Below are 24,959 nucleotides of genomic sequence, written 5' to 3'. Positions count from 1 at the left end.
CCTGGACCACAATCTATACAAGTAAAACTTGGGAAAATTGAAATTACAATTAAATAGCAATCAGTATGAGGTAGCAAATCAGAACTAAAGCTTAAAACAAGTCACAACTCCTTTGCCCTGAGGCAAAAAAAAAAATACACTTCTTATCCCAAAGGACCAGTAGCCAACCTCATGTGTGGAATCTAAAAGATTCTTTGCTAAGAATCTGTAGCTAATCTTTTATGCTTCATGAAAAGATATAGTTTTCCCCTACATCAGACAAAGGGGTGTTCAGCAATTTTTACCATGGATGGATTGTCTTTACTTGAAGATAAAAGTTATGGGTGAAGGGATTGTACTTAGGACTGCAGTGTAGAAATACTACAATCTGTCATTTTCCTGCTCCACAATCCCAGTGAAAATTACCCCCCTCCCCAATTTTATGCTTTTACAGGGGCACCTTCCATTCATACTTGATAGTATCTCACCATGGATATTCAGGACTTTGAGAAGAAGAAGAAATCTGCAGCTTGAGTCCTTCTGGCTATAATTATTTTAGTTCAAGATTCCAGATGCATGTTTTTGACCAGCTTTCTTATACCTTTCTTCTGAAGTAGGGAGAAAATCCACATTCTTTCCATTTCAGCTTTTGCAAGTAAAAGCTGTCAAGAGTGCTTATAAATGACTTGCCTTCCCAGTTTATTTTTCCAGTGAAAAATTCTGGGACCTTTAACAAAACATTTCTATGTAGTTATGTATCTGAGTAGACATTATGTTTTCCCAAAAACAAACTTATTACTACAAATGCAAAAAAACCCAGCTCTCTAGAGAGCCAGAGCTAGCAAAAGTGGAAGAAAGAGAAGACAACAAGCAATTACAATAGCTATAAGTACAGGTTTGGGTCAGATCCTCCTGGAGAAAATATATCTATGTGATTGCTAAATCAACATTAACCTGATGTTACATAATCAATCATATTAATAAGCCTGTATAATGAATGGGTTCAGTGGTCTCTGCATATTATATTGTATGAATCCAGAAATGTTTTATAAAGGCCACGCTTGGAATACTGCATCCAGTTTTGGTCGCCACAATGTAAAAAAGATGTTGAAACTCTAGAAAGAGTACAGAGAAGAGCAACAAAGATGATCAGGGGACTGGAGGCTAAAACATATAAGAAACGGTTGCTGGAATTGGGTATATCTTGTTTAATGAATAGAAGGATGAGGGGTGACATGATAGCAATGTTCCAATATGTCAGGGGCTGCCACATAGAAGAGGGAGTCAAGCTATTCTCCAAAGCACCTGAAGGCAGGACAAGAAGCAATGGATGAAAACTAATCAAAGAGAGAAGCAACCTAGAACTAAAGAGAAATTTCCTGACAGTTACAACAATTAATCAGTGGAACAACTTGCCTTCAGAATTCAGTAATAGCGGTTTATTTAATAAACCATAATTAAAGAGATATAGCTGAGCACAATGAATAAATCCATTAATAATTTCATTAACACTAGCCATTGTTATTTACTCTACAATGCTGCACATGTCATTTTGTTCAGCAGAATTTATTATCACATAAGAGCATAGGATTGTACTGGAGTGATAATCGTTCATTCACTCATCAGTCCTGTTCACTCACTACAACTGCATGGTCTTACAGACTGGCAAAACATAATTAAGATTTTTCCAAAGTTAATATCTCCTTAATTTTCTTATTTCTGCTTCTTGATTCCTTGTAAAGATACTGAACAAGTCCTTCATGGGTCTAACTAGGCTTAAGTTTTGTCATTCACTATTATTTGCCCCGTTTCTTCAGCACTAACAATATATGAATATATTATATGAATTCAGATTAAGCATATTCTTAAAATGACATGCTATTCTGTATACATCCAGCACATGTGTGCCCATGTAACTCTCTACAACTGGTGTGTGATCATTACACATAAGGTGAATGCACTATATTTTTTATTAAATTACAGAATTGGGCAAATGGAGGCAGAGGAAAAAGTATTACCTGATTGTAATACCAGAAAAATTCCTTAGTTCAGCAACAAACAAAAAGCAGAGTAAAATATTTTCAAGTAGCAGGACTAACCTTCCTGGATATCTTCATCATCAGAGGAAATAATGGTTAATGCAAGTCTATGAAAAACAACTCACACCAACCAAGTGCTCCACTATGAAAGTAACAATCCAACCTCCCACAAGAGGCAAGAATATTATTCAGATGTTCACTACCCAGAGCCCCTGTCTGAGGGAGATGGGTCATTAAGAAGTATGAAATAGAATGAATGAATGAATGAATGAATGAATGAATGAATGAATGAATGAAAACATTGTACTGCAGCATCCAGATCACCTATTCAACCTCTTCCAAGAAAAATGGATACCCATGCAATTTTATCAAAAAGTGCTGTCCGTTCAACCCACTATAGCACAATCAACCAATCTATGAAAAGAATAATACCACCATACATGAAAACATCTCAGAAACAACCAACATGGCATCACCACAGCACACAAAACTGAAGCCATCCAAAATACCTTTAGTAAACCAAAAGACCAAATTCCTAAAGAAAAAAAAGAGTCATTTACAATATAAAGTGTACAGCCACTATGTAGGACAGACAGGCAAAAAATCAACAGAGCACATACATGAACACCAACTAGCAGTCAGAAGACATAATGAAAACTTCTTAATCTCATAACACGTGCACAGATTAAACCATAATTTCAATAGGGAAATTGTGAGCATCCTAGACCAAACTAAATCCAAATTGTTTGGATCTGGGGAATGCCTAGATGCTTGGCATTCAGATAAATCAATTCTCAACAGACACATAGAGATAAACTGTATTTATTTGCCATTCAAAAAAGACAATAAAAAGCTAGCAAGGAAATAAAAAGACCAGAACATATTATCTCCAGCAGCAATACCCAGATAAGCAGGAATTAACAACATCAGACCAAATAATCAAGCAGAAAACAATACCCTAATCAAGAAACTGCCAAAGAGAAAACCACATCCCTATCAACACAGGCAGTACAAGCTACAGTAAATAAACAGGGAGAAAATCCCACAATCACTAATACTAATGATGTTACCTAGTTGAGTAATATAACATTTGCAAGCAAACAACCAAACTCTGGAAGGCACCAAGGACTCCATTGCATTCATTGCATAAATATGTATTCAACATCAATAAAAGGTTTCTAAGAAATGGTAACACAGCACTACATAAGCTGGTCAGTTTTCTGTCAAGTTTCCTCAAACTTTTATAAAATATTGGAATTAATATAGTCTTCAATCCCAAAAAAACCATACAGCATTATAGGACAGCTATGGACCACTTCAGATTCAAGTTAAGCATTTTGGTTTCAGTGGTCTAGAAATTTTCCACAAGTTCTTTTTTATTCTGCTCCACCATGGGAGCATCTCAAGCATCACATTAATTTTCAGCATAAGTTCTTTCATGATGTCTCTAGCATTATCTGCTAATACCCCCTTTTCTCTTTTAGTAAGTCATGAGCTCCATCTTTCAAAGTAGCTTACGCAGATAGCCTATTACTGCATTTGCAATGAATGAGGGGAAACACTTAAATATTTTTTTATTAACAGGATACATCTACTGTTTTGCACACTAGACAAAGGGAACTTGTTTTCGTAGTGGAAATTCCATAATTTGCATTCATCATAACTGTTCCCTTCATATTCCTTCCAGCCATCAAAACGTATCCTCAACAGACGATGGATTATGAGAGTTACTGTGGCCACACATATACTAAACGCTTTGAAGTTTATGGTTCAGTTTTGTGCCAATTCATTTAAGTTTTATAAAAAACCATCTGGAATAATATACAAAGATGTATATTATTTGTTAAGTGCCTTGATTTCACTGGAAATATTTTATGTGATATTATTGTATTTGATTTTCTGCGACTGCAGAATCCTCTCTAAACAAAGACATCTAACCATACTAGAATTGCACAAACAACTTTGGACTTATTTAAGAATTGTGTTATTTCTCTTGTCAATGCTGATTAAAAGACTGGAGTTGATACTGTAAGGGGTTGTCAGGCACAAAACATTGCTACAGAAAACTGAAAAGGTCAGGATAATTATGAATTAAAGCAAATGCACTTAATTGAGACAGATGTGTGCCTTGTTGTTTTATATATGGCACTATTTGTTGAACAGACTATTTAGTACTCCCAAGGGCACACTACAGAAACCAACAGCTCAGAATTTCTACTACTGTTACCACAATCTGTTTTAACAGGACAATTTAGGCATTTGTATTTCATATTTTTAATGAAAAATTCTCCCTTCTGGGCATATATTTCCACCATTACTATCCTTTCAAATAAGGTAATATACAAGTGCACTAAATGTTTGCACATATAGATTTCTTTAACAATATTTAAGGAGATTTGCTGTAAATTACTGCTGTAATGCCAGTAAATTAAGACTGTCCCAACACATTTAGCATTCACTACAATTAAAATATTTGATACCCACAAAAACCTCTGTATCCTTGCCAGTATAAACTCAATTAACAAATTTGCTGTTCTTTCAGGAAACTCCTTATGCATCTGAAGAGATTGCTTCATGATATATAATGAGCCTTCAGTGCCATCATGGGCAGGATTAATTCTAACATCTATCCGCCAGACCTTTTTATCATATAAAGCCATACTTCCTGCTATTTCAGCAGGAAATGCTGATGGAAAGTAGCTACTAGAAATAATTCAGCAATATTCCAAACTCAACTTGTTCCAATCTTCCCTCTCACTATTTGCTGAATGTTTACTAAATTTAATTTTCTATGTAATCAACTATCAGCCTACCACATGGTAGGTCACAGATGCAAAACATAAACAAATTATCTGCTTTTTCCCCCATGTTTGTAATCTTTATATAAAGACATAAAATTAGCCCTAGAGCTCTCCATAACCATGCCCAATTATAGGGAGTGGTGCCTATTTGACTGGCCCACTCCAGGAACCTGCAGTGCAGTTTCAGAGGAAACTTGGGTTTTTCCTGAAACTGCTACACAACTCTGTGTTGTCACAGCTTGGAATGAACAAGTGACAAAGCAGGTGACAGAGGCCATGGAATGAATTGTTCAATATTACTCTCCTCTTGATTTCAAAAGATGGTGCATTCATCATGCAGCCAAGTAAAATATTGATTTTTAACTAAATTGGGGGAAAATATGATTTATCATGGAGAGCTGATAATCCAAAATGAATGAATGAATGAATGAATGAATGAATGAATGAATGAATGAATAAATAAATAAATAAATAAATAAATAAATAAATAAATAAATAAATAATCAAAATCCACTGTCCCATGAAGGAAGAGCTTATGGAACTGAATAAAATCCTGGGGGGAGGGAAAGGGAAAATTTAAGTCTTTCCTAGAACTCCAATGTCTTGTTATTCTAGGGGATCTTCCAGCAGACTTGGGGAAGAGAACTAGAGGGATCTGTGAAAAGTTAATGCAGTTTACAGAAAATCACACTTTGAAAGACTATGTTAAAAATTAATGCATTGATACTTACAGCCAATCATCATCATAGCAACAGCAAATATCTTCTCTCCATCTGTCGTTGGTGCAATGTTCCCAAATCCAACACTTGTCAGACTAGTCATTGTAAAGTATAATGAAGAGATATAAACAGAATCCTTGCTTGGTCCACCTTCCCATTTTCCAGTTGTTGTGTTCAATTGATAGGGCGATCCTATGGATTCCCCTAGCTGGTAGAGCCAGCTTTCGTTTCGTATTGTGTTTTTATCCTCATTGATAACTTCATAGTCCCCAATACTGTACCAAATGCAGGCCAACCAATGGGCTGCAAGACCAAAGACACACACCAAAAGAACCAAGACAGCTGCTCCATATTCAATATAGTGATCCAATTTTCGAGCCACACGACCCAGTCGAAGCAGCCTGACTACTTTAAGGGAACTGAACAGGCTACTGATGCCCTAAAGGAACAAAGCAAAACAACCCATTAGTATTTAGTATTATTTTATAATGTAATATTTTTGCGAAGAATAAGTTGACTACATATTTACATAGGTTCAAAGTCCCATTATAGTTGCAAAATTAAATTAACGGAGACCAAATAAGTAATTTACCTAAAGTCAGCTTTATCTTTGATACATCCTATAAGTGGGCAGAAAGATGAAGATTTAGGTCCCAAATGAAAGAAAATTAGGCTGATTAGTTTACAGTAAATCTGACATGTCTTAATTTCCTTGGCAATTAAATTGCTTCAGTTGTTTCAGCCGAACTTAAGAAGAATGCTTATTTTGGATTGGGACACAAGATGCTGAACAATTGTGCCATTATGTAGTCAATGTTCTACAAATCATGGAGTTGTCCTTGTATTAGGATCCTCTATATCCCTTTTCAATTTTGAAAGCATCCTAAAATATCCCAAAGACAACAATTTTAAGTATTTAATAAGAAGTTTATTTGATCAGTCTATTATAAAAAATATTCCTCAATTTCTCTTAGAAATAGTTTTCAACAAAACCTATGATCTACTCTTAAAATACATTTGATTTCACTGAATCAAGATAATTTCATAATAAAAATTATTAATGATACATTAGTCTACTCCAACCTGGTATACCTGTATCCTCCAGGTATTTTGTATAATAAGTTTCAGTATTTCCAAGTAGCACTTTCACTGTACATGCAAACTGATGGATGATGCCAGACTGAAGAAGTCTGCTCTATATCCTTAAAATCAATAATTTGCACATTAAAGGAAGATAATGCTATTTGGACTAATTCATATTACTCCCTCACCATATTTCAAATATACATCTGCCAAACAAACAACAATCTAACAATTTCAATTAAATGATTAAAGCAAGCTTAACAAAAGGAACAACAAATTAAGTATATAAAGTAGTTTCAATGATGCCAGCAATTATTTGAACAAAATTCCTTTCTGAGTTTTTCTATCAGCCCCTTTTTAATTTAGATGAAATGGGATCTGGCAAACAAGAACAAAGCTGAGTGAGCATTTTTAAGGAATTATCATTGTACCTTGCTTCCTCATTTCTTCATTAATTATTTTTAAGGAAATATAAGCCACACAATCAAAAATATATGAATTAGAAGCAGTTCTATACATACCTATGCAAAAGTAAATTCCCCATGGGTGTATTTTTGCAATGGCACTATAACCTCAATCAGATAGAAGCACACACTTCACACAATGTATGAAAAACTAAATTATAACAGCAATTCAATCTGACGCATCAACAAGGTCTTAACATTTAAAGTAACTATCCTTTCTGCAAATGCTTATTGTACCTTCACCATGTTGTTAAAACTCAACCCAAGGTAGATCTGTGCTAAAATTATATCTGGGGCTACACTTCAAGAGCATTTGAAGGTACTACTGGTATAGAATGCAGGTCACTCCAAGAGAAGGGGCTTGCTGTGAGCTCGGTCTGTCGACGAATTTCAGCTGGTGAGGTCAAGTAGAGTCTTTTCCAGTATGGCCCCAGCCTTGTTGAACATTCTGGCCTCAGAGGTGAGATCTACCACAACCTTTCTGGCCTTTCAAAAGGGTCTTAAAACCTGGATTTGCCAGCTGGCTTGGTACTCTAGTGGGAGTGCTTTTCACTGGATGTGGTTGACAAGATAAGAAGACCTCACCCCATGCCAGCCATCCCCTTGATGTTACTAGATGTTCACAGATCTGTTTTTGATTATTTTTTCCAGTATCTTCCCAGGTATTGATGTTAGGCTGATTGGTAAAGTAAACAATCCAATCCTGGATCAGGGCACTATTAAAAAAGGAATGGACAGAAAGTACATTCTCACAGAAAATATAATTGCGTGTAGCCATTTACATGGAGGAGGCAGGACAAAGAGGCAAAATAAATTGGATTTTCATTGCAGTATAAATAGAACTGGAATTCTTTCATAATAGTATCATGGTTCTGCTACAATAAATCTGCTTATCTCAGTCTTCATGTCCTGAGAAACACTTGCGGTATTTTGCCTTGCCAGCTGAGAAGCCAGATAGGAAGCATCTATAAAGAAGAAAGCCTAATCCAGTCTCCAGGTTGCCAAAGGAGTAAGACAAGGCTGTATACCCTCCCCTTATTTATTTAGTCTACATATAGAATATATATTGAGGGAAGCTGGATAGGAAGAAAATGAGGGTGGGTTTAAAATTGGAAGAAGAACATTGGAAGAAGAAACATCAATAATGTGCACTATAATAATGACATTAATAGCTAAAAATGCAAATAATCGGCAAGCTCTAGTAATGAAAGTCAAAGGGCACAGTGGAAAATGGAACAAGGATTAAATGTAAAGATCAAAATTATCACAACAGACAGAGCAGCCAGTCCCAGAATAGACAATGAAGATATTGAAATGATGGATAGCTTCTGCCTTTTAAGATAATCTATCAATAGTAGAACCAGCAGTCAAAAATGCACTGCAGACTAGCACTTATTAAAGTAGCCATGAAGGAGCTGGAAAAGATAATCAGATGCCATGGTATGTCTATACCTACAAAGATCAGAATTGTTCAGGAAATGGTTATCCTGGTGACATCTATGGAAGCAAAAGTTGGACTTTGAAAAAACAAGATAAAAAGAATGTTGATGCTTTGAACTTTGGTGTTGGAGAAGACTCCAGAGAATCACATGGACAACCAAGAAAACAAACAAATGGTTCAATGAACAAATCAATCCAGAGTTCTCACTTAAGGCACAGATGACCAGGATCACATCATATTTCAGATACATTATGTAAAAACCTAGTTCTTTGGAAACATTTATTAAATTGTAAAGTTATAGTAACAGAATCTTGCAGTCTGAATGCATTCCCCACCCCCCCTTATGTTCATGAGAACTAGGGAGAGTTCTGTCTGAGACATTTACTCAGCTTATATTCTTGTCCTGGACTCAATCCTCTTGTATCTCACCACTATCTTGGGAGCAGTTTTCCTCCTATCCCTCAAGACCATTCGTTCTGCCCAATACAGGTTGCTAAAAGTACTTGACTTGATAGGACATAATATATCAATCAATGAAAGATCAAAAATGCTTTTCTCACCAAACCTGTCCAATTGTCCCCTGCCCCAAAATAAACTGGTTTGCAAAAGAGCCAAATGATCAGCTTCCTCCAAAACTTATAGTTGCATGATTGCCATTTGCCTGACAGCCCTGAATAAAAATCTAAAATCTTAGAATAGTGATGTATTTCAAGGATCATTCCCCCAACCCACACACACACACAATCTCTTATTACATTCCTGTTTAAAGGATTAGGACAGACTTCTCCAAGAAAGCATTAATCATCAGCATAATTTAGCAAGAAGCTCTTCCAAGCAGCTTGTCCATGTCTACAGGTCAAGGTGAAACTCATCCATTATATTGGACAGCTAGCTATCTCAGTTTCCACTGTCCAAACCTGCTTTCAGGTTATGCTCAGGTTTACAGCATGAGTCAGAACATGTGCAAACTATTTTTATCATTAAAGTGTTTTGCAAACTTGTCACAGCAGGTTGTAGGTGTTACGCAGAGGTCTTTTTAAGACAGGACAAAGACATGAAAGCTAAAAGGGAGCAATCAAGCTGGGAAAAGTGGTTTCCAGCAGGTGCAATTCTTGTTCATGAACATGCTGGGATGCTGGCTTATTTGCAATTCTAAATGTTGCTTGGCATCACCAGGATAACTATTTTTTCTGGCACATCTTGACACATATACAATCTTATTTATTCCCAAAGACTGTGGCTAATATTTCTGTTTCAAATGAGATTCAGGTGCCCACTTGAGATTAATCCTTCAAGGGAGATTCAAATCATAGAAACAGTTTAGGCATAGGAACTAATCACATGACTACAGTGGGTTGCCTGCAATACACTAGGTCCATTCAAACATGTTCCAAACTTCTATTTAACACTTGTGAGCAGTGGTAGAAATAATACAGGAGATGGCTTTGTTCTCATAATGCTTGCAAGTGTGAGTAGCAGCTGACTAGCACAGGCTGGACAACGTATTGCTGCATGCTGCCGCTGCAAGATCTTCAGCAAGACTCTAAAAGAAAAAGATGTGCTAAGCCTCCAGTAACTTAATGGATCTCTTTAAGTAAAACACTTCAATCCATCAGTAAAATGTTGGAAAAAATAAGTCTAGAATTCCAATCTCAACACTTCTGATGATGTTATCACCTGGCTTGCAATACTTGGCCACTAGAAAAATAATTCATAAGTGGAGTTTCCATTCACATAAACATTTCTCACCTCTGTGCTGGTAGAACTGATTGCACAGCTATAGGAAGCCATACCTATTGCAATGAAGTTGTAATGAATTGTGAACATGCTTGTTCAGTGGCATGCATCATGCTCTGGAAAAGCAAAGGCAAAATACCAGATCTGTTACTTGAGATCTGTTACTTAAGAGAAACGTTTTAGGCTAGCAATCTTGTACTAGTGTGCCAAGAAATATTATTGCACTGTCTAAATTAAACATTGTCAGAATGTCTATGGAGATTCTCAATCATCCAGGTCATGGTTATCTTAAAGGTGGTTTTCCAAAAGGCAACTGGACTTTCTTGGGATTTTTTTTCCTTAAAAACATTTCACTTCTTATCCAAGAAGCTTCTTCAGTTCATATCAGAACTGTGGTTCTTGGGTGAGAAGAGAAATGCTTTCAAGAAAAAAAAACCCCAAAAAGTCCAGTTGCCTTTTGGAAAACCACCTTTGGAATGAACAGTGTCATAGAGTGTGATGGAAATTCCTGAATTCAACTGCTCTCAAATTCTGAAACTGAATCTGCTGACATGCTATAAAAATGAAATAAAATCCAGCAATAAAATATTCTGGTGAATCCAAAAGTAAAAAAGCAGGCATCAAGTCACTGAACAGTTTCTCCTGATAAACAGCCTTTCCTAATGCAGATAATTCTAATTTCTCACCACTACTGATAAGACTTATTCAATCATTCCAAGTTGAAGCTACTTGCTAAATAGTCAGCCTGGAGAAGTCAATTTACACTGAGCCACAAGGCTTATTGGGTAGCTTGGGGTTATCATTATTTCTCATCAGCCTAACCCATTGTGAATCAACTATGCTACCATGAGTTGTTTTCAGGAAAGCTGTAATTCAAATTTAATAAAGTAAAATTATAAACATATAACTGAATAACCTTCAGGGAAAGCTATCTATCTTCTCTTTGTTGTGAAGTTCACCGAACTGTTATTACCTGGACATTTCTGTACATAACAATGCTGAGGCCTGAGGGAAGTGACTATGATATCTTGGTAAATTAGGAAAGGGGGGGGGGAATTGCAAACGGTCATGGAGATATACAGGTGGAGATAGTAAAAAATAAAGTCATTAAAAATCAGGTCGTGATGTGAGAGGGCATGGGTTGAATTCTAAGTGAATCTCAAAAGACATTAAAAATCCATAGGTCAGGACCAGGCTATACATTAAGCATTGTGGGTTGATTTCCCCAGGTGCCCTATGTAGGGAAGAGCAACAAGTGCTCAGACCAAGTATTCCTTGTGCATCCTAAGCTACTTTGTGGTCTTCGGGCAAAGCTAATTCCAGGGCCAGTGTTGAAGAAAATCTACAAGTGTTTGTGCAATTAAAACCTATCTAGGAGGAGATACCATCTTATGTCAGACTTTTAATATCTTTGGTCAGTACAGAAAGTCCTCAACTTACAACAGTTTGTTTAGTGACCATTCAAAGTTACAACAGCACTGAAAAAAGTGACTTATGACCAGTGATGGGATTCAAATATGTGAACAACATCACATGGATGCCACTTCCAGAAGTCCATTCTGGGCCTGGGCAACAAAAAACTAGCTACCAGTTCTGCCAAAGTGGTGCGAACTGGCTGGATCCCACCACTGCTTATTACTGTTTTTCACACTTACAACCATGGCAGCATCCCCGTGGTTTGGATGCTTGGCAACCAATATTTATGACCATGGCAGTGTCCTAGGCTCATGTGTGATCCCCTTTTGCAAACGTCTGATAAGCAAAGTCAATGGGGAAGCCAGATTTGCTTAGCAACCATCTTATTAACTTAACTGCAGTGATTCACTTAACAACTGTGGGAAGAAAAGGCATAAAATGGGGCAAAACTCACTTAACAAATGTCTCACTTAGCAACATAAATTTTGGGCTCAATTGCGGTCATAAGTCTACTTGTACTGGAAATCCATATCACAATTATTTTAGACACTAGCATTCAGTATTTATAAATATGTGTGATTTTGGTGATAAGGTGAATTCTAATGTACCATTATTATGGCTTGAAACCTGGCTTAGTACAAGGTTTTCTCCTACAAACATTTATCTTGAATTCTTCATTCTTTATCATACGATTGCAACCTACTAACTGAAATTATAAATGGTGAAAAGCAGAGATACATATTCAATGGATATAGACTGCAAAGTGTTACCTTTTGGGCAGTGGGTAAATATGTTCCAGATCATTCACTAAACTTTATATCCAATTTTAACCCTTTCAACAACTCTTGGGGAGAGCCGACTAAGATTATTACCATTGGCCATTTGACTCTGGATAAATCTGTTTTTCCTCTGACTTTACTGGAGAAATGCTAAGTGATATCATCTCTTCCTTCCACAGGCTGACCTGGTGGGAATGTGTGTATTAATCGGCTAAATCTCTTTTCCAGAATGAGACTGTTGAATTGGTTCACTAAGAATTTTTAATCTTTATTTCTTATAAAAGAAACAGAGATCCAGAGATGAAGAAAGAAGAAAAAGGAATTAAAATTGCTTTCTAAAGACTTTAGCTGCTCTATTCAGTTCCAAATTTCACATAAGTAGAAACACCAGAACAGATAAGCAGCCCAGCCCATAACTAAAACACAACCTATATCACAGCTAGTTTCACTGACTCTCCTTGCCATAAGAACTCACAACGACACACACAGAATAAAAACAGGTCACAAATTCCAGCCTTATTCTTGCATGCCAACATCTGAATATTTAATCAAAAACAAAAGTCAAAATGAAATGCATTTTCTGGCCACTGGAAACAATCCAAACTCAGTTAGGTGTCTCTTATTCCCTTGTTAGAGTAAAAAAGGTAGCAGCCTGTGCTGATTGCTACCAATCAATTTTCAGAGAAATAACACATTCCAAAATTTAAAACAATTTTGAAACCATGAAAATACTCATAGGAATGAACAGAGTCAAAATGAGTCCGAATGCTGTCCTTCCCCAAAGTTCTGAGCAGAGCCAGCCTTCAGTTACGGAAATAAATGCTCAGTCAACACAAACAGCACAAGGAAAACAAACTATTTATCTACATTATTTCATTAACACCTATTTTAACAGTTTACAAGCATTAAGCACCTTAAATGCAGCAGGAAAAGCAAGCCACTGGAAAAAATAAGAAAAGCCTAGTAATCTAATGTTGATTGCACTGTTTGCTAAGTGTTTTCCTCACTGTTAACAGCCAAGCATTGTATTTGCTTGGCTCAGGCCTATTACCAGAAATGAGAGGAGAATGAAGTACAGAAAATTAAGCAAGAGGTGCAAAAAAAACCTGATCATAGCAAGACTAGAGCTTGTATTTGATCCATGGCAGCCACTGAATTCTTTTATAATTTCTTCATGGTTTTGCAACAGTTAATCTGTTTATCAGAGCCTTCATGTCCTGGAAATCATTTCTTGCAATATTTGCCATGTCAGCCCAAAAAAGACTGAATTAATTCTGGTGATTTCTTACTATGTTTTTTTGTAATTAAACCATGGCCACAAACACTTCTACTGACCCAACAATCACTGAACAGGTCACTTCAGCAGCAGACATACACAACCCAACATCAGAAGGACGTAACTCCCCCAAATGAACAGTTGACTCAAACTGTGGACCAAATGGCCCCAAAGTCAGGAGAGATCTAGCAATTGCCATTTGCCACAAAGCTTACTACAACTATTTGCTTGTTTTTTTAATTTACTTATTTTATATGGGTGCTCATCTCATTTGATTCTGGATGGCATACAATCTAAATAAAATCATAATCTTCTACCATTAAAAACAATTTTAAAAAAATAAAAATTACATTTAAAATACAATAATAAAAAGACAGAAGAGTAAACTTTAACAATATAACCATTTAATGCACTGCATATTGCCTTGGGATCTCTCAGCCCAATGACATGTTGGGCCAAGTTTTAAGGGCCTTCTGGAAGGTCAGAAGGGCTGGAATCAATCTCACCTTAGAAGAAATGAAATTCTGGAGGGCAGGTACAACAGCAGGAAAGGCTGTCTTTCAGGATCCCGCCAAATGAAGCTCCTTGGCTGATGGAACCTGCACTATGCCCCTTCTGCTGGACCTGATGTGGCAAGTCAATGTAAGTGGCTCTATGTTGCATCAATCCCTGGATTCCTTGCCAGATAAATTTAATGTAACTCCAGGGAGAATGAAGTTTTTCATCATCTAATGAGAATAATGTATCTCTGTGAGACAGGGGAAATTTCCTATAGATTACTCCTGGGCAAGATTTATACTTGGACTCCTAACCAGGAGGTGGAGTGGCTGCCAAATGGACAATCCCCTCCTGCAAAGCAGCAAGCCTGTTCTGGACAATTAAAATTAACTTTTGCCTTAACTCAGGGATGTCAAACTCGCAACGTCACGTCACGTGTTGCGACATATCACGCCTTTTTTGCCATTGCTAGCAATGGGGTGGGCGCGGTTTCGTTATGATGCATCCGGCCCACGGGCTGGCAGTTTGACACCCCTGCCTTAACTCTCTGTCTCCTCAGCCAAATCTTCAGATGTGGGAGCCAGGTAGGTGGGAAACAGCAGAACCCAATCAGCCTGCAAAAAGAAAAACAGGTACACAGGAATTTCCTTTCTCTGAATCAACCATGATATGATGTGTATGTGTGGATTGACTGATTGATTATATGTTGTCAAGTTACTTTCAACACTTAGCAGCCACTAAAATAGCCTTTTTCCAGGTTGATGTCTCCCATTCTAGTCCTTTGCAACTTCCAATATAACACCTATTGTAATTGAGTCCATCCACCTTGGCACTGATTCTCCTCTTATTTTCCTTCCACCTTTCCCACTGTGAAGGACTTCTAAAAAAAACAGGTTGTTTACATAGTTATTCAAAGCAGGATAATTTGAGCTTCATAATTTGTGTTTTGATAAAAAGTTCCGAACTGATTTGTTCTACAATCCATTTGTTTTCTTGACAATCCATGGTATTTTCTGGAATCTTTTCCATCATCAGAGTTCAAGAGCATCAATATTCTTTCTATCCTGCTTTGTTTTACTTCTACAGAATGTTACCTGGAAAATGATTGGCTGCACAATTCTTATCTTGGTAGGTATTCGACAAATCTGAATATTTTCTTCAAGGCTTTCATTGCGCTCTACCAAGTGCTAGTTTATCTAATATTTCTTGATAGCTATTTCCTTTACTATGGATGGTTGATTGAAAAAAAAAGACAAAAACTATCTACCACTTTGGTATCTTCACTGACAGTCTGGGACTCTCATTATTTTGGTCTTTTTCATATTTAATTTTAGTCCCATTTATTCACTGTCTTTCTTGACGTTCATTACTACAGCTTGCAATTCATTTGCATTTTCATTCAGCAGAGTAGTTTCATTAGTATAATGCAGTTTATTGATGTTTCTAACTCCAATTTTAAAACCATATTTATCTTCTTCCATCGATGTGGATTAGATGGGCATTTTTCAAGCAAATGCTGTAACTAATCCAAACCTGGATTGGTGGGAAATCACTTACACACACACAACTTCAAAAATGGGAGCATCTAAGAATTAACTAGGACTCAGACTTACTATATCTTGCTCAGTATCATAATTTGATTTTTTTCCTATTACTCCCTTCCCACTGATTCTGGCTGTGCCATATATTTTGAAGCCCTGAGTGAATCTGAATCTACAAGCAATTTTATAAATTCTGTATTTGATGAAATATAAATGCTTTATCTATTCAGAGAATAAAACTATAAAAGAGCTTTAAATTTTTTGAGGTAGATTCTTGCTTCTGAACATACAGACACTTTTTACCTCACTATTTTTGACCATTATGAAACCTTGCAAATTTAATTTCTCCTTTAATGCATTATAGTTATCTAGTGGTGTAATCAAGTATGGTGGCCAAGTTGGGGGCTGAAGGCCCCAAGAGCCCCAGTGTGGCTTTCAATTATTAAACGAATCTAATCTAATGATGGTCTTCTGTCATGCATCCATAGAAGAACCTAGTCCAGTGATGGCGAACCTTTTAGAGACCGAGTGCCCAAAAACTGGCTCCGCCCCCACTCCACCCCCTGCCCCACCCCCACTCCGCCCCCCATCTCCCACCCCGCCTGCCCGCAGGGCCACTCACCACCTCCAGGGCCTGCTGCAGATCGCCCAGGCAGCCCAGCAGTGCTATGGTGGTCACGCCCAGTGCCCGCGCCCTGCAGCGCGGGGTGTGAGGGCAGAGTCTTGTCTACACTGCCTGGCTGCCATGTCCTTGGCTGCGCTGCTCCATATGGGCCACGCTCAGGGGTGACTCTCCTTCAGGGGGGCTGCTGGAGGGGAGGGGGTCACGGGGGAGGCGAGGCTGGAGCAACGGCACGTATGCCCACAGAGAGGGCTCCGAGTGCCGCCTCTGGCACCCGTGCCATAGGTTCGCCACCACTGACCTAGTCATTTATCTAAGTCACCATGATGGGTAGGAGCAGGTCAGCATGTGAAAATGAGTTGTGGGTGAATGTGGTAGATAGCCTCAAGGTGTACTTACTTTGGTGACTTACGTGTGTGTGTGTGTGTGTGTGTGTGTGTGTTCAAGTCAGTATTGACTTGTGATGACTACCTGGACTAGACTCTGCTATTGCCTCCTTCTGCAGTTTAAGGGAAAGTAACTGGCCCAAGGTGCCTTTTGCGCTTAGAATTCAGTCTCCCAGTTTCTAGCCTTACAGCTTAACCATTATACTGGCTCTCTCTCCTGGCACTCCTCATCTGCTGAGAGATTTTGTGTGCAAGCCTCAAAGGGTCTCGTCCTTCAAATATAGAAGCTAATTGCTTTACCGATTGCTGGGAATCATTTGCCTTGCCTTGCCTGACAGCTGCATTTATTCACCTGCACTTATTTTTCAGTATTTGTAGTTCTCAGATTGTTTCAAGGTAATTTTAAAGAGGAAAAAATACACATAAACAAGCAGAAAAAAACTGATTGTAAGCAGGTAGAAAACTGATTGTAAGCAGGTAGAAATTAAGCAAAAACATGTGTCAGACTGCCTCCATTCATTCAAACATGAATAAAATAAAATAACATACATGAATTATGTGCATTTTTTAAGAAATCACAAACAGAGGTGGAAATGACAAGAATGAACTGTGGATAGCTTTGTCCATATTTAGAAGAGAGATTATACACCTTCCGGCCATGGACATCTGCAGGTGGATGAAAGGGAGAAATGATACCTCAAATGTAATTGTGTAAATTGCACAAGGATGTCTTGATCCAACTAATGCAAATTATATAACTGCATTGTTTGCACTGTGAAGACATGATCCATGTGACCTCATTCTGACAGCACATTGGGTTCTAATGGCATTACTGCTGCTTCTTATTCAGATGTGACTCTGCTATCACACCCAGAATCCACTCAGCTGGTTGATTCTTCGTGCTGCCTAACTTTTATTAACTTGCCTGAGGTGTTTGTGCTCTGTTCTAGTGCCAACTATAGCAATATAAAATGCTGTGCTTGCTGCAGTTAGATTTATCTTGCTGCAGTTATGTGCAGTTAGATTTTGATTTGTTTGCATCATATACATACACACCCACCAAAGAGATGCCAGTTAATCTCCTGTTGTCAAGCAATGTCCACTGGTAGACACAAATTGTTTATAAGTTATCTTCCATTGCCATGGTTTTGCTTCTGTTTATATCTCTATTTTTATTATTATGTTGACACTTTAAACTCTCTACCCAGAGCCACTTTGACAAGATGGGTGAACATAAAACTACAATGAAATAAATAAATCACTCCAAAATCAATCAATCAATGTATAAGATAGCCTTTTTTAAAAAAAAGCATAAATGTTTTGTGTGTAAAATGCCAAACAAAGAGCCTCATCCAATATGTTCTGCGCTTGACAGGATGTGAGCAATTTTAAGACAGCATTCAAAGCAGGGACTATATATTTCTGGAATCAAGTTAAAAGTGTCAAGCCCATAATGCATTTCAATGTTCACATTCTCAAACCACTTTTTGTACAAACCAAATACAGAAACACGTGTTTTTCATGCTAATGCTCTCCACTGGGATCTGTGCTTGGACTTTGTTGTTCTCCATTGACTATCACCAACACTTAATAGAAGCTGTTTCATCCTTTTGCTTTCCTTGTTCTCACTCATCTCTTACATTTACTCTGCCAGCAAAACCCTTGAGGAATTCCCCCATAGCATCAGTACAGGACTAAGCATGTGCTGAACCTGAATCTTCATATTGAACTTCTCTCAGTCATTTGCCAGTTGGCTTCATGCCATCCCTTCCTTGACTATTCATACTATTTTAAATATATTTTTATTTAAGAAAATTTATACAGCCGCCCAACTCACCTCAGTGATTCCGGGCAGCTTACAAGGATAATATAAGGATACATTATCTTTTCAAAGATAATTATGTGATGATTTTCTGCAAATCTTGGAGGCCAATAACCTGCTTACTTATTGATACTGTATTGGTCAGTTGCTAGATTCCCGTCATATTTATAAGCAAAAATGTAAATGACTTTTAATATATTTGTTTTAAACTTTTTAGTTATGTTATTTTTCTGAGGATTTGTTTTCACTGACCTGAACTATAAGATTCACTACCCAGATACTAGAACTATATACTGTCCCTCCCAGTTCTCAAATATTTTATATTTCCCTCGATCCAGAGGCAAGTACTATTCCATTGTGCATCAGTCTATAGGCACAGTAGCTTATGTGCACTACATAGTAGCTTCTCAGATGCTGATTGATTCAATGTCACAACCAGAAGGCCAAATTATGAAGGCATAGATCTGTCCCTTAGTTGTGTAAAGTGCTGCTTTGATAGTGAGTTTTCCAAGTACAGTAATGCACAACTTAACAAGATCAATTGCATTTCTGTGGGATAAATACAGTATTATCTCCAGGATATATTTTAATCCTTAATTCAGTTTAAACAGTCTGTAAAAGTTATGTAGGCTGCCTATCTTTACCTTATCTACCATGAGGTTAGTCATGGCATGCATATTTTTTCAAAGCAAAGGAACCATATCAGTTGATGAAGAAATAGTAAATGCAACTGCCAATAGTATTTACTCAACATGCTTAGTTTAAACTATTGGATTTAACCAATTTTCTCAGTTCACACCAGATGCCAACACCAGCCACACAAAAACCAGCCCTAAACTATAACGCATTAATATTCTAAATTGTTTGTTTAAGTGAGCATAGAATCATATCCATTGTTTCCTTCTGCTGTAATGGGAACAGCATGGTATTTCATCCAGAGTTGCTTCCACAATTGAGGTAGCTTCTAAATGAATTAATAATCCTTCTTAGCCCATTATTAATTATTTCTCTGATTTGTCTGGGCAAGAAAATGTTATCTGCCACTAAGCCTAATAAGAATGAAAGACGATGCTCAATTTAGCAACCTCAGCAAGCCATCAGATAGTGTGGCTCATGCCAGGACAAATAAAGTAAAACTACAGTTTTAAAATTAAATCTTGGCTTGATCCAGATGTAGTTATATTTAGGATGCATCCCACAGGACATAACCAAGAAATTCAACAACCAGGAGGCAAGCACTGCACTGAATAGAGAAGGGGATGGGAAGACAGCAAAGGCATGTGTAAGTAAATTAATGAGTGATTAGTGCAAGGTTAGAAAAAAGATGAACTACATAAAAGAAGGCTGCAGTCCCATGTTCTGCAGCCTTCATCTGGCAGGAATGGCCAATGTGTGAATCAGCAAGGCCACATGCCATGGCTGCCTGTTGAATGCCTACACAAAGAATTTTAACTTTTCAGGTCAGAGACCCAAAGATCCTGACAGAAGTAAGCTGAAAACTTTTCTCAGGTTACTGGGGCACATTTAACAGAATATCAGAGTTGGAAGGGATCTTGGAGGTCTTCTAGTCCAAACCCCTGGACAAGTAAGATACCCCATAACATACCAGACAAGAATTTGAAAGAACCATCCCTTTTATTAGCATAGCTTTTTATAGTACTCAGTAGGGCCCAAACATGTCTCAAAAGTGATGGATCATTGTAGTCAGATCTAGTGCTCATTTTTCTGACTGAGCTGTATGCTACCAAGAAAAAGTAGGAAAAAAGAGATGCTCTCAACAGGGATCAGCCTCACTGGGCATCAACCTTACCCAGTACTGGACTCATTGTGCTGGATACTGAGGCCAAGTTTGCAAATTACATAACAGAGCCATAACCCATAAAGTCTCCACATATACTGTACACATCCCATATGCTTTATATTCCAGGATTCTTGCAGACATTAGAAATGGTGAAGCATTTCTAAAAACAAGGCAACTGGCAAAGATTGTTCTAATATCCATTCTGAGTAGGGAATGATTATATCCAAACTAAATTACTCAGCTTACACCTGCTGTTACCTTACAGTGCAAGAGAAAAAAAGCCAAAAGGAACAGAGTGTGATTTTAAAGTCCTTAGTTCATTTGATTAGTATGATTGAAACCATTTCAGTTCTCCCTCTAGTCATATTATATTCTATCATCTTTTTTGTAAAATAAAAGTATTACACAATATAGCTAAGAGAAGCAGCCTCCAGATTTATTTTTAAAAGACATTTTTCTCCTCTCCCCACTTACTTGCCAATAAACCATTTTTTAAATTCAATTATCTGATTATTTTGTCCCAAAGTCTATCGCATTGGTTCTAGCAATTATACAGAACCTGGAACGGGAAGCTTCTAGGAAGAAAGAACTGGGAATAGGAGAATCTGCTCAAAAATTCAAAATAATAAATTCACTGTTTTCATCCCATGTGAATGCACAAACATGAATGCAGGATTTGAACAGCTGCTATTCCAATTATTTTCCATAGGAAACTCTCCTCGGGACTTCTGTCATACCCTTTTTAAAGACTGGAATCTGTGCTTTCTTCAATCTGCAATTTTCTACATCTTTCAGAGTGATATTTTCTTTAAAGCATTGGAGTGAATTATGGCAATTGGAGTCATTCTTATAGTCCACACTGGTCATATACAGCTTGAATTCGAACAAGTTAGCCTAATCTGTGATTTAGCATGTCATGGGAAATATAACCATAGTTTAGTATGTCCTATGTACTAGACTATTTCAATATGCCATATAATGATTTATTTGTTTCAACACATTTATTAATTTACTGCAGCTTCTATGCCAGTCAATTCCCAAGGTCTCTAAGAAACTACATCCACAATTAGCATTGAATGAAAAGCGTGATCAGCCAAAAAAGTACCAGTAAGCCCTATAAAAATACATGAACATAATTGCATCAGCAAGAAACACTGATCTCCCACAGCCCCAAATACACTCCTGAATAACCATGGCTCTTGTTCAGATACACTTTATGTGGCTACAGCCATTGTGTTTTGTTTTCCCAGGGTTAAACTTTTTGTTGAAGCTTTCATAAGGAGGCATCCTATGGGAAGAGTTAGACATTTAATTTTCTCCTCTAGTAGACTTGGCCTAAGGATATCTAGCATTGATCTAGCCATTTTACATTCTCATTCAGCTTGTTCTAAAACTTCTGTTATCAGTGGGAGATGTGCAATGAACTCTGTTTATAAAGGTTTAATGCTTTCCAGGTAATTAGTTCTCTGCTGCAGTTAGTTTTAGGATCTGCGTCATCATCATCATCATAAGCCATACAGTATCTTTCTAGCACTATACGTTTGATGCAATGATTTTAATATTCTCATTGTATAGTTTTGGGAACTACTTGAGTAGTGTACATGTAGATTAGAAGAGGTGATATATTTAAAAAAATAACTTCTCCTGTAGTTGTCTTCATTGAGATCAACAAAGACTGTCCTGGATTTTTCCTTTCATGTACAGAGCTTCTAAAATATAGAGGAAGGCAGTACCCATATAGCTTTTGTGCTCCATGAAGCCAAAGCTGAATTGGTGATGTTTCCAGGGCATATTTCAATATTTCCTAATTTCCTAGCAGGCTTTCAAAGCAAGGTTTTATTTTATTGTTTTTTTTATACGTATCAAATTTTTAATATGCCATTTTTTTGTAATTTTTGTAGTTACTATTTAATAGCAACTCACTTTATCCTTAGAATCACAAAATATTGTGAAAGGAATTTTTAGAAGCAGAATAATGAAATAGAAAGACTATTGAAAGGCAATAAAAGTACAGAATTTATTAACCTAACATATCAGTATGCTGAAGTACTTAAATTTTAGCTTAAATAATATTTTTTAATTCAGAATAGAGTTGTAAGGGACCTGGAGGTCTTCTATCTAAACCCCCTGCTCAAGCAGGAGACCATTATCATTACCCTATTTAAACAAGATTCTTAGAACCAAAACATAAATACCTTTAAACATATTAATAAATTATTCAAACTATGTTCGGAAGGTTCATAAGATTATATGGTTTATATTGTTAGAATTTTAAGAAGAACAAATATTACAGGGTAATAGAAAAAACTAATATTACTTTACCAGATGTGGTGGGAGGATATGCACAGAAAGTTAATATTTCAGAGTTGTATATAAAGATTTGTAATTATACTATATATCATTACACCAATTGCAAAAAAAAGTTAAATTGCTTGTCACATGTTGGACATATAATAAAAAAAAATATTTTAGACATAATGGGTGAAATTGGAAATATTCTACTGACTTTCACTCAGGCCTCCTATACCTTCAACAATCTCTGGAGAGTTCCCAGGATAGAGTTTTTTATATTCTTTTCTATATATCCTTTTTACTATATTATTATAAATTTTGATACAGTGTATTATATCAATACAGTGACATTCATACAATATAATTAAAGATAGTTGACATTCTCTTATTCAGATAGCTTAAGAGTTTTGAAAATATAGAAAAATATTGTATCAATATTAATTACAATTTAGGTTATCAATATTACAAACACTAAAATAATTCAAAGTTGGGTTTAATATTGAAAGGAAAACAGAAAAAAACTGCTCACATCAAAGTATTTGGTGTTTATACTTAATAGTTTGGTGCTTATACTTAACATTAAAATCTGTTGTATAGTTACTTGATTTACATATTAATGAAAGGAAAAAAGATGAATGTATTTATCTTTAAATTTTTTGACAAGAATTAAAGTACCAAAAAGTAGAAAAAGAGAAAAAGGAAAAAGAAATATTAGGTTTCTCCTCTTTGTATACCTGCTAATTTGCAATATTTGTAGATATTGGAGCCCCTAATAACTCTTAAGTGATTATATCTACCATACTGTATGATGTGTTATGTGTTCCCAATCCATTATTGTCAGAACTGTGTTTTCCAGTATACAGCAACATTTATTCTTACTACTGCAAGTAGTAATGAGTATTTCTCATTAAATTATTGTTTCCTGTTGGTTTTTTCTAAGATTATACCTAGTAGGAAAGGTTATGTTATCATTTCAAATATAAATTCCAAATTTTTCTGCATTTTATTGTATATGTCTTTCTAAGCTTTTTGCAGGTATTTTTTAACTTGTCCACCACATGTGATAAGACATTCCTTCTGTTTCGTGACATGGTCAACATTTACTATGGTATGATTTTTCTATCTTAAATACTATTGGTGGAATTGTATATCATCTATAAAACATTTTGTACCAATTTAGGAATGACATGGCACGAATCTGACAGATTTAGTCCATTATTCTTCCCATTGTTGTATTGTAAGTGTTAAAGATTTGCATCCTTTTGATCATGTTTTGCTCGTTCTGTCTCTGTGTCATACCTCAGTAAATGCCATTGGTGGTCCAGGTTTTGTACTAGCATTTCAAATTCTGTTTTTGTTTTTATATTTCTCATTCCTTCTTAAGATCTGATTTCATGCTTCTGACTGCTTGTAAATACATCAGACATAGTATATTTGAGCAAGGCTGTGTTTTTAGCTTATTCATGGAATCTGAGTGAATCATATTTGCATATGTAATTACATTGTTCTTGCTGTTAATTATCTCTGACATAAAAAGCATTAGTCAGGACACATTTTCACAGGAAAAGAGGGGAAGATTCCTTTCCTATTATGTTAGTTGAAACTCTTTCAATAAAAAGAGGTATATAACTGGCCCCTTTCATTATATGCAGTAAAAATACATATAAGCCCATGCATTTGGTGAAAATGAAAAGTTATAAAACAATTTGAATTCTGGTACTCATTAAATACATGGTTCCTATTGAACAGACTAATAATAACTGAAAGATGATTGCCAGGATGTCAGTTGTATATGTTTATTAACAGATTTTAAAAAATCAGAACAGGTATTAAGGTCCTTTGGGAAAAAGAGGGCTTTTTTAAAAGGGAAGAAGGGAAAAATGACTTAAGCTGAAATCCTTTGTGCCTGCTTGCATGGAGTTGAAAACTTTTGGCAAGGAACTCTTTCAGCCAACCACCCCAGAGATAAGAGGAAGCCCAAATCTAAGCAGGATTTTCATCCCGTCAATCGAGAGACAGTATGGGGTGACTCCGGGGAAGAGAGAGAAACTCTTGGAGGCCTGGCTCTGATTGCACATGTCTCCCTTCTCAAGGACTGAAAATCCAGCTTGGATTTTGGCAGGGATGATTTTTAATTTCTGAGCAGAGAGGCAATGCAGTAAGGTAAGGACTGGGTATGCCTCAGAAGGGTGGGAGGTAGAGGGTCAGTGAAAGTCACATGCAAGTGTCTTTTTTCCCCAGGGGCTGAAAATCTTGCTTGGAT

At 36.6% G+C, this 24,959-nt stretch overlaps 1 protein-coding gene across 1 annotated transcript in view; it reads right to left on the bottom strand.

Annotated features, from left to right (window-relative positions):
• KCNH1 (potassium voltage-gated channel subfamily H member 1) overlaps window positions 1-24,959 on the bottom strand; it is a 191,650-nt gene that overhangs the window by 122,565 nt on the left and 44,126 nt on the right. Inside the window, exon 7 of the mRNA XM_015817215.1 lies at window positions 5,551-5,977. Within this exon, the coding sequence (XP_015672701.1) occupies window positions 5,551-5,977 (427 nt within the window). The remainder of the gene's footprint in view (window positions 1-5,550; window positions 5,978-24,959) is intronic.

This window comes from Protobothrops mucrosquamatus, unplaced genomic scaffold (genome assembly GCF_001527695.2).
Source record: "Protobothrops mucrosquamatus isolate PMUCROS unplaced genomic scaffold, P.Mucros_1.0 scaffold563, whole genome shotgun sequence".
In the NCBI taxonomy this organism is placed as follows: Eukaryota; Metazoa; Chordata; class Lepidosauria; order Squamata; family Viperidae; genus Protobothrops; species Protobothrops mucrosquamatus.
The sequence above is the reverse complement of the archived record's forward strand: the minus strand, read 5'-3'. Positions and strand labels throughout refer to the sequence as shown.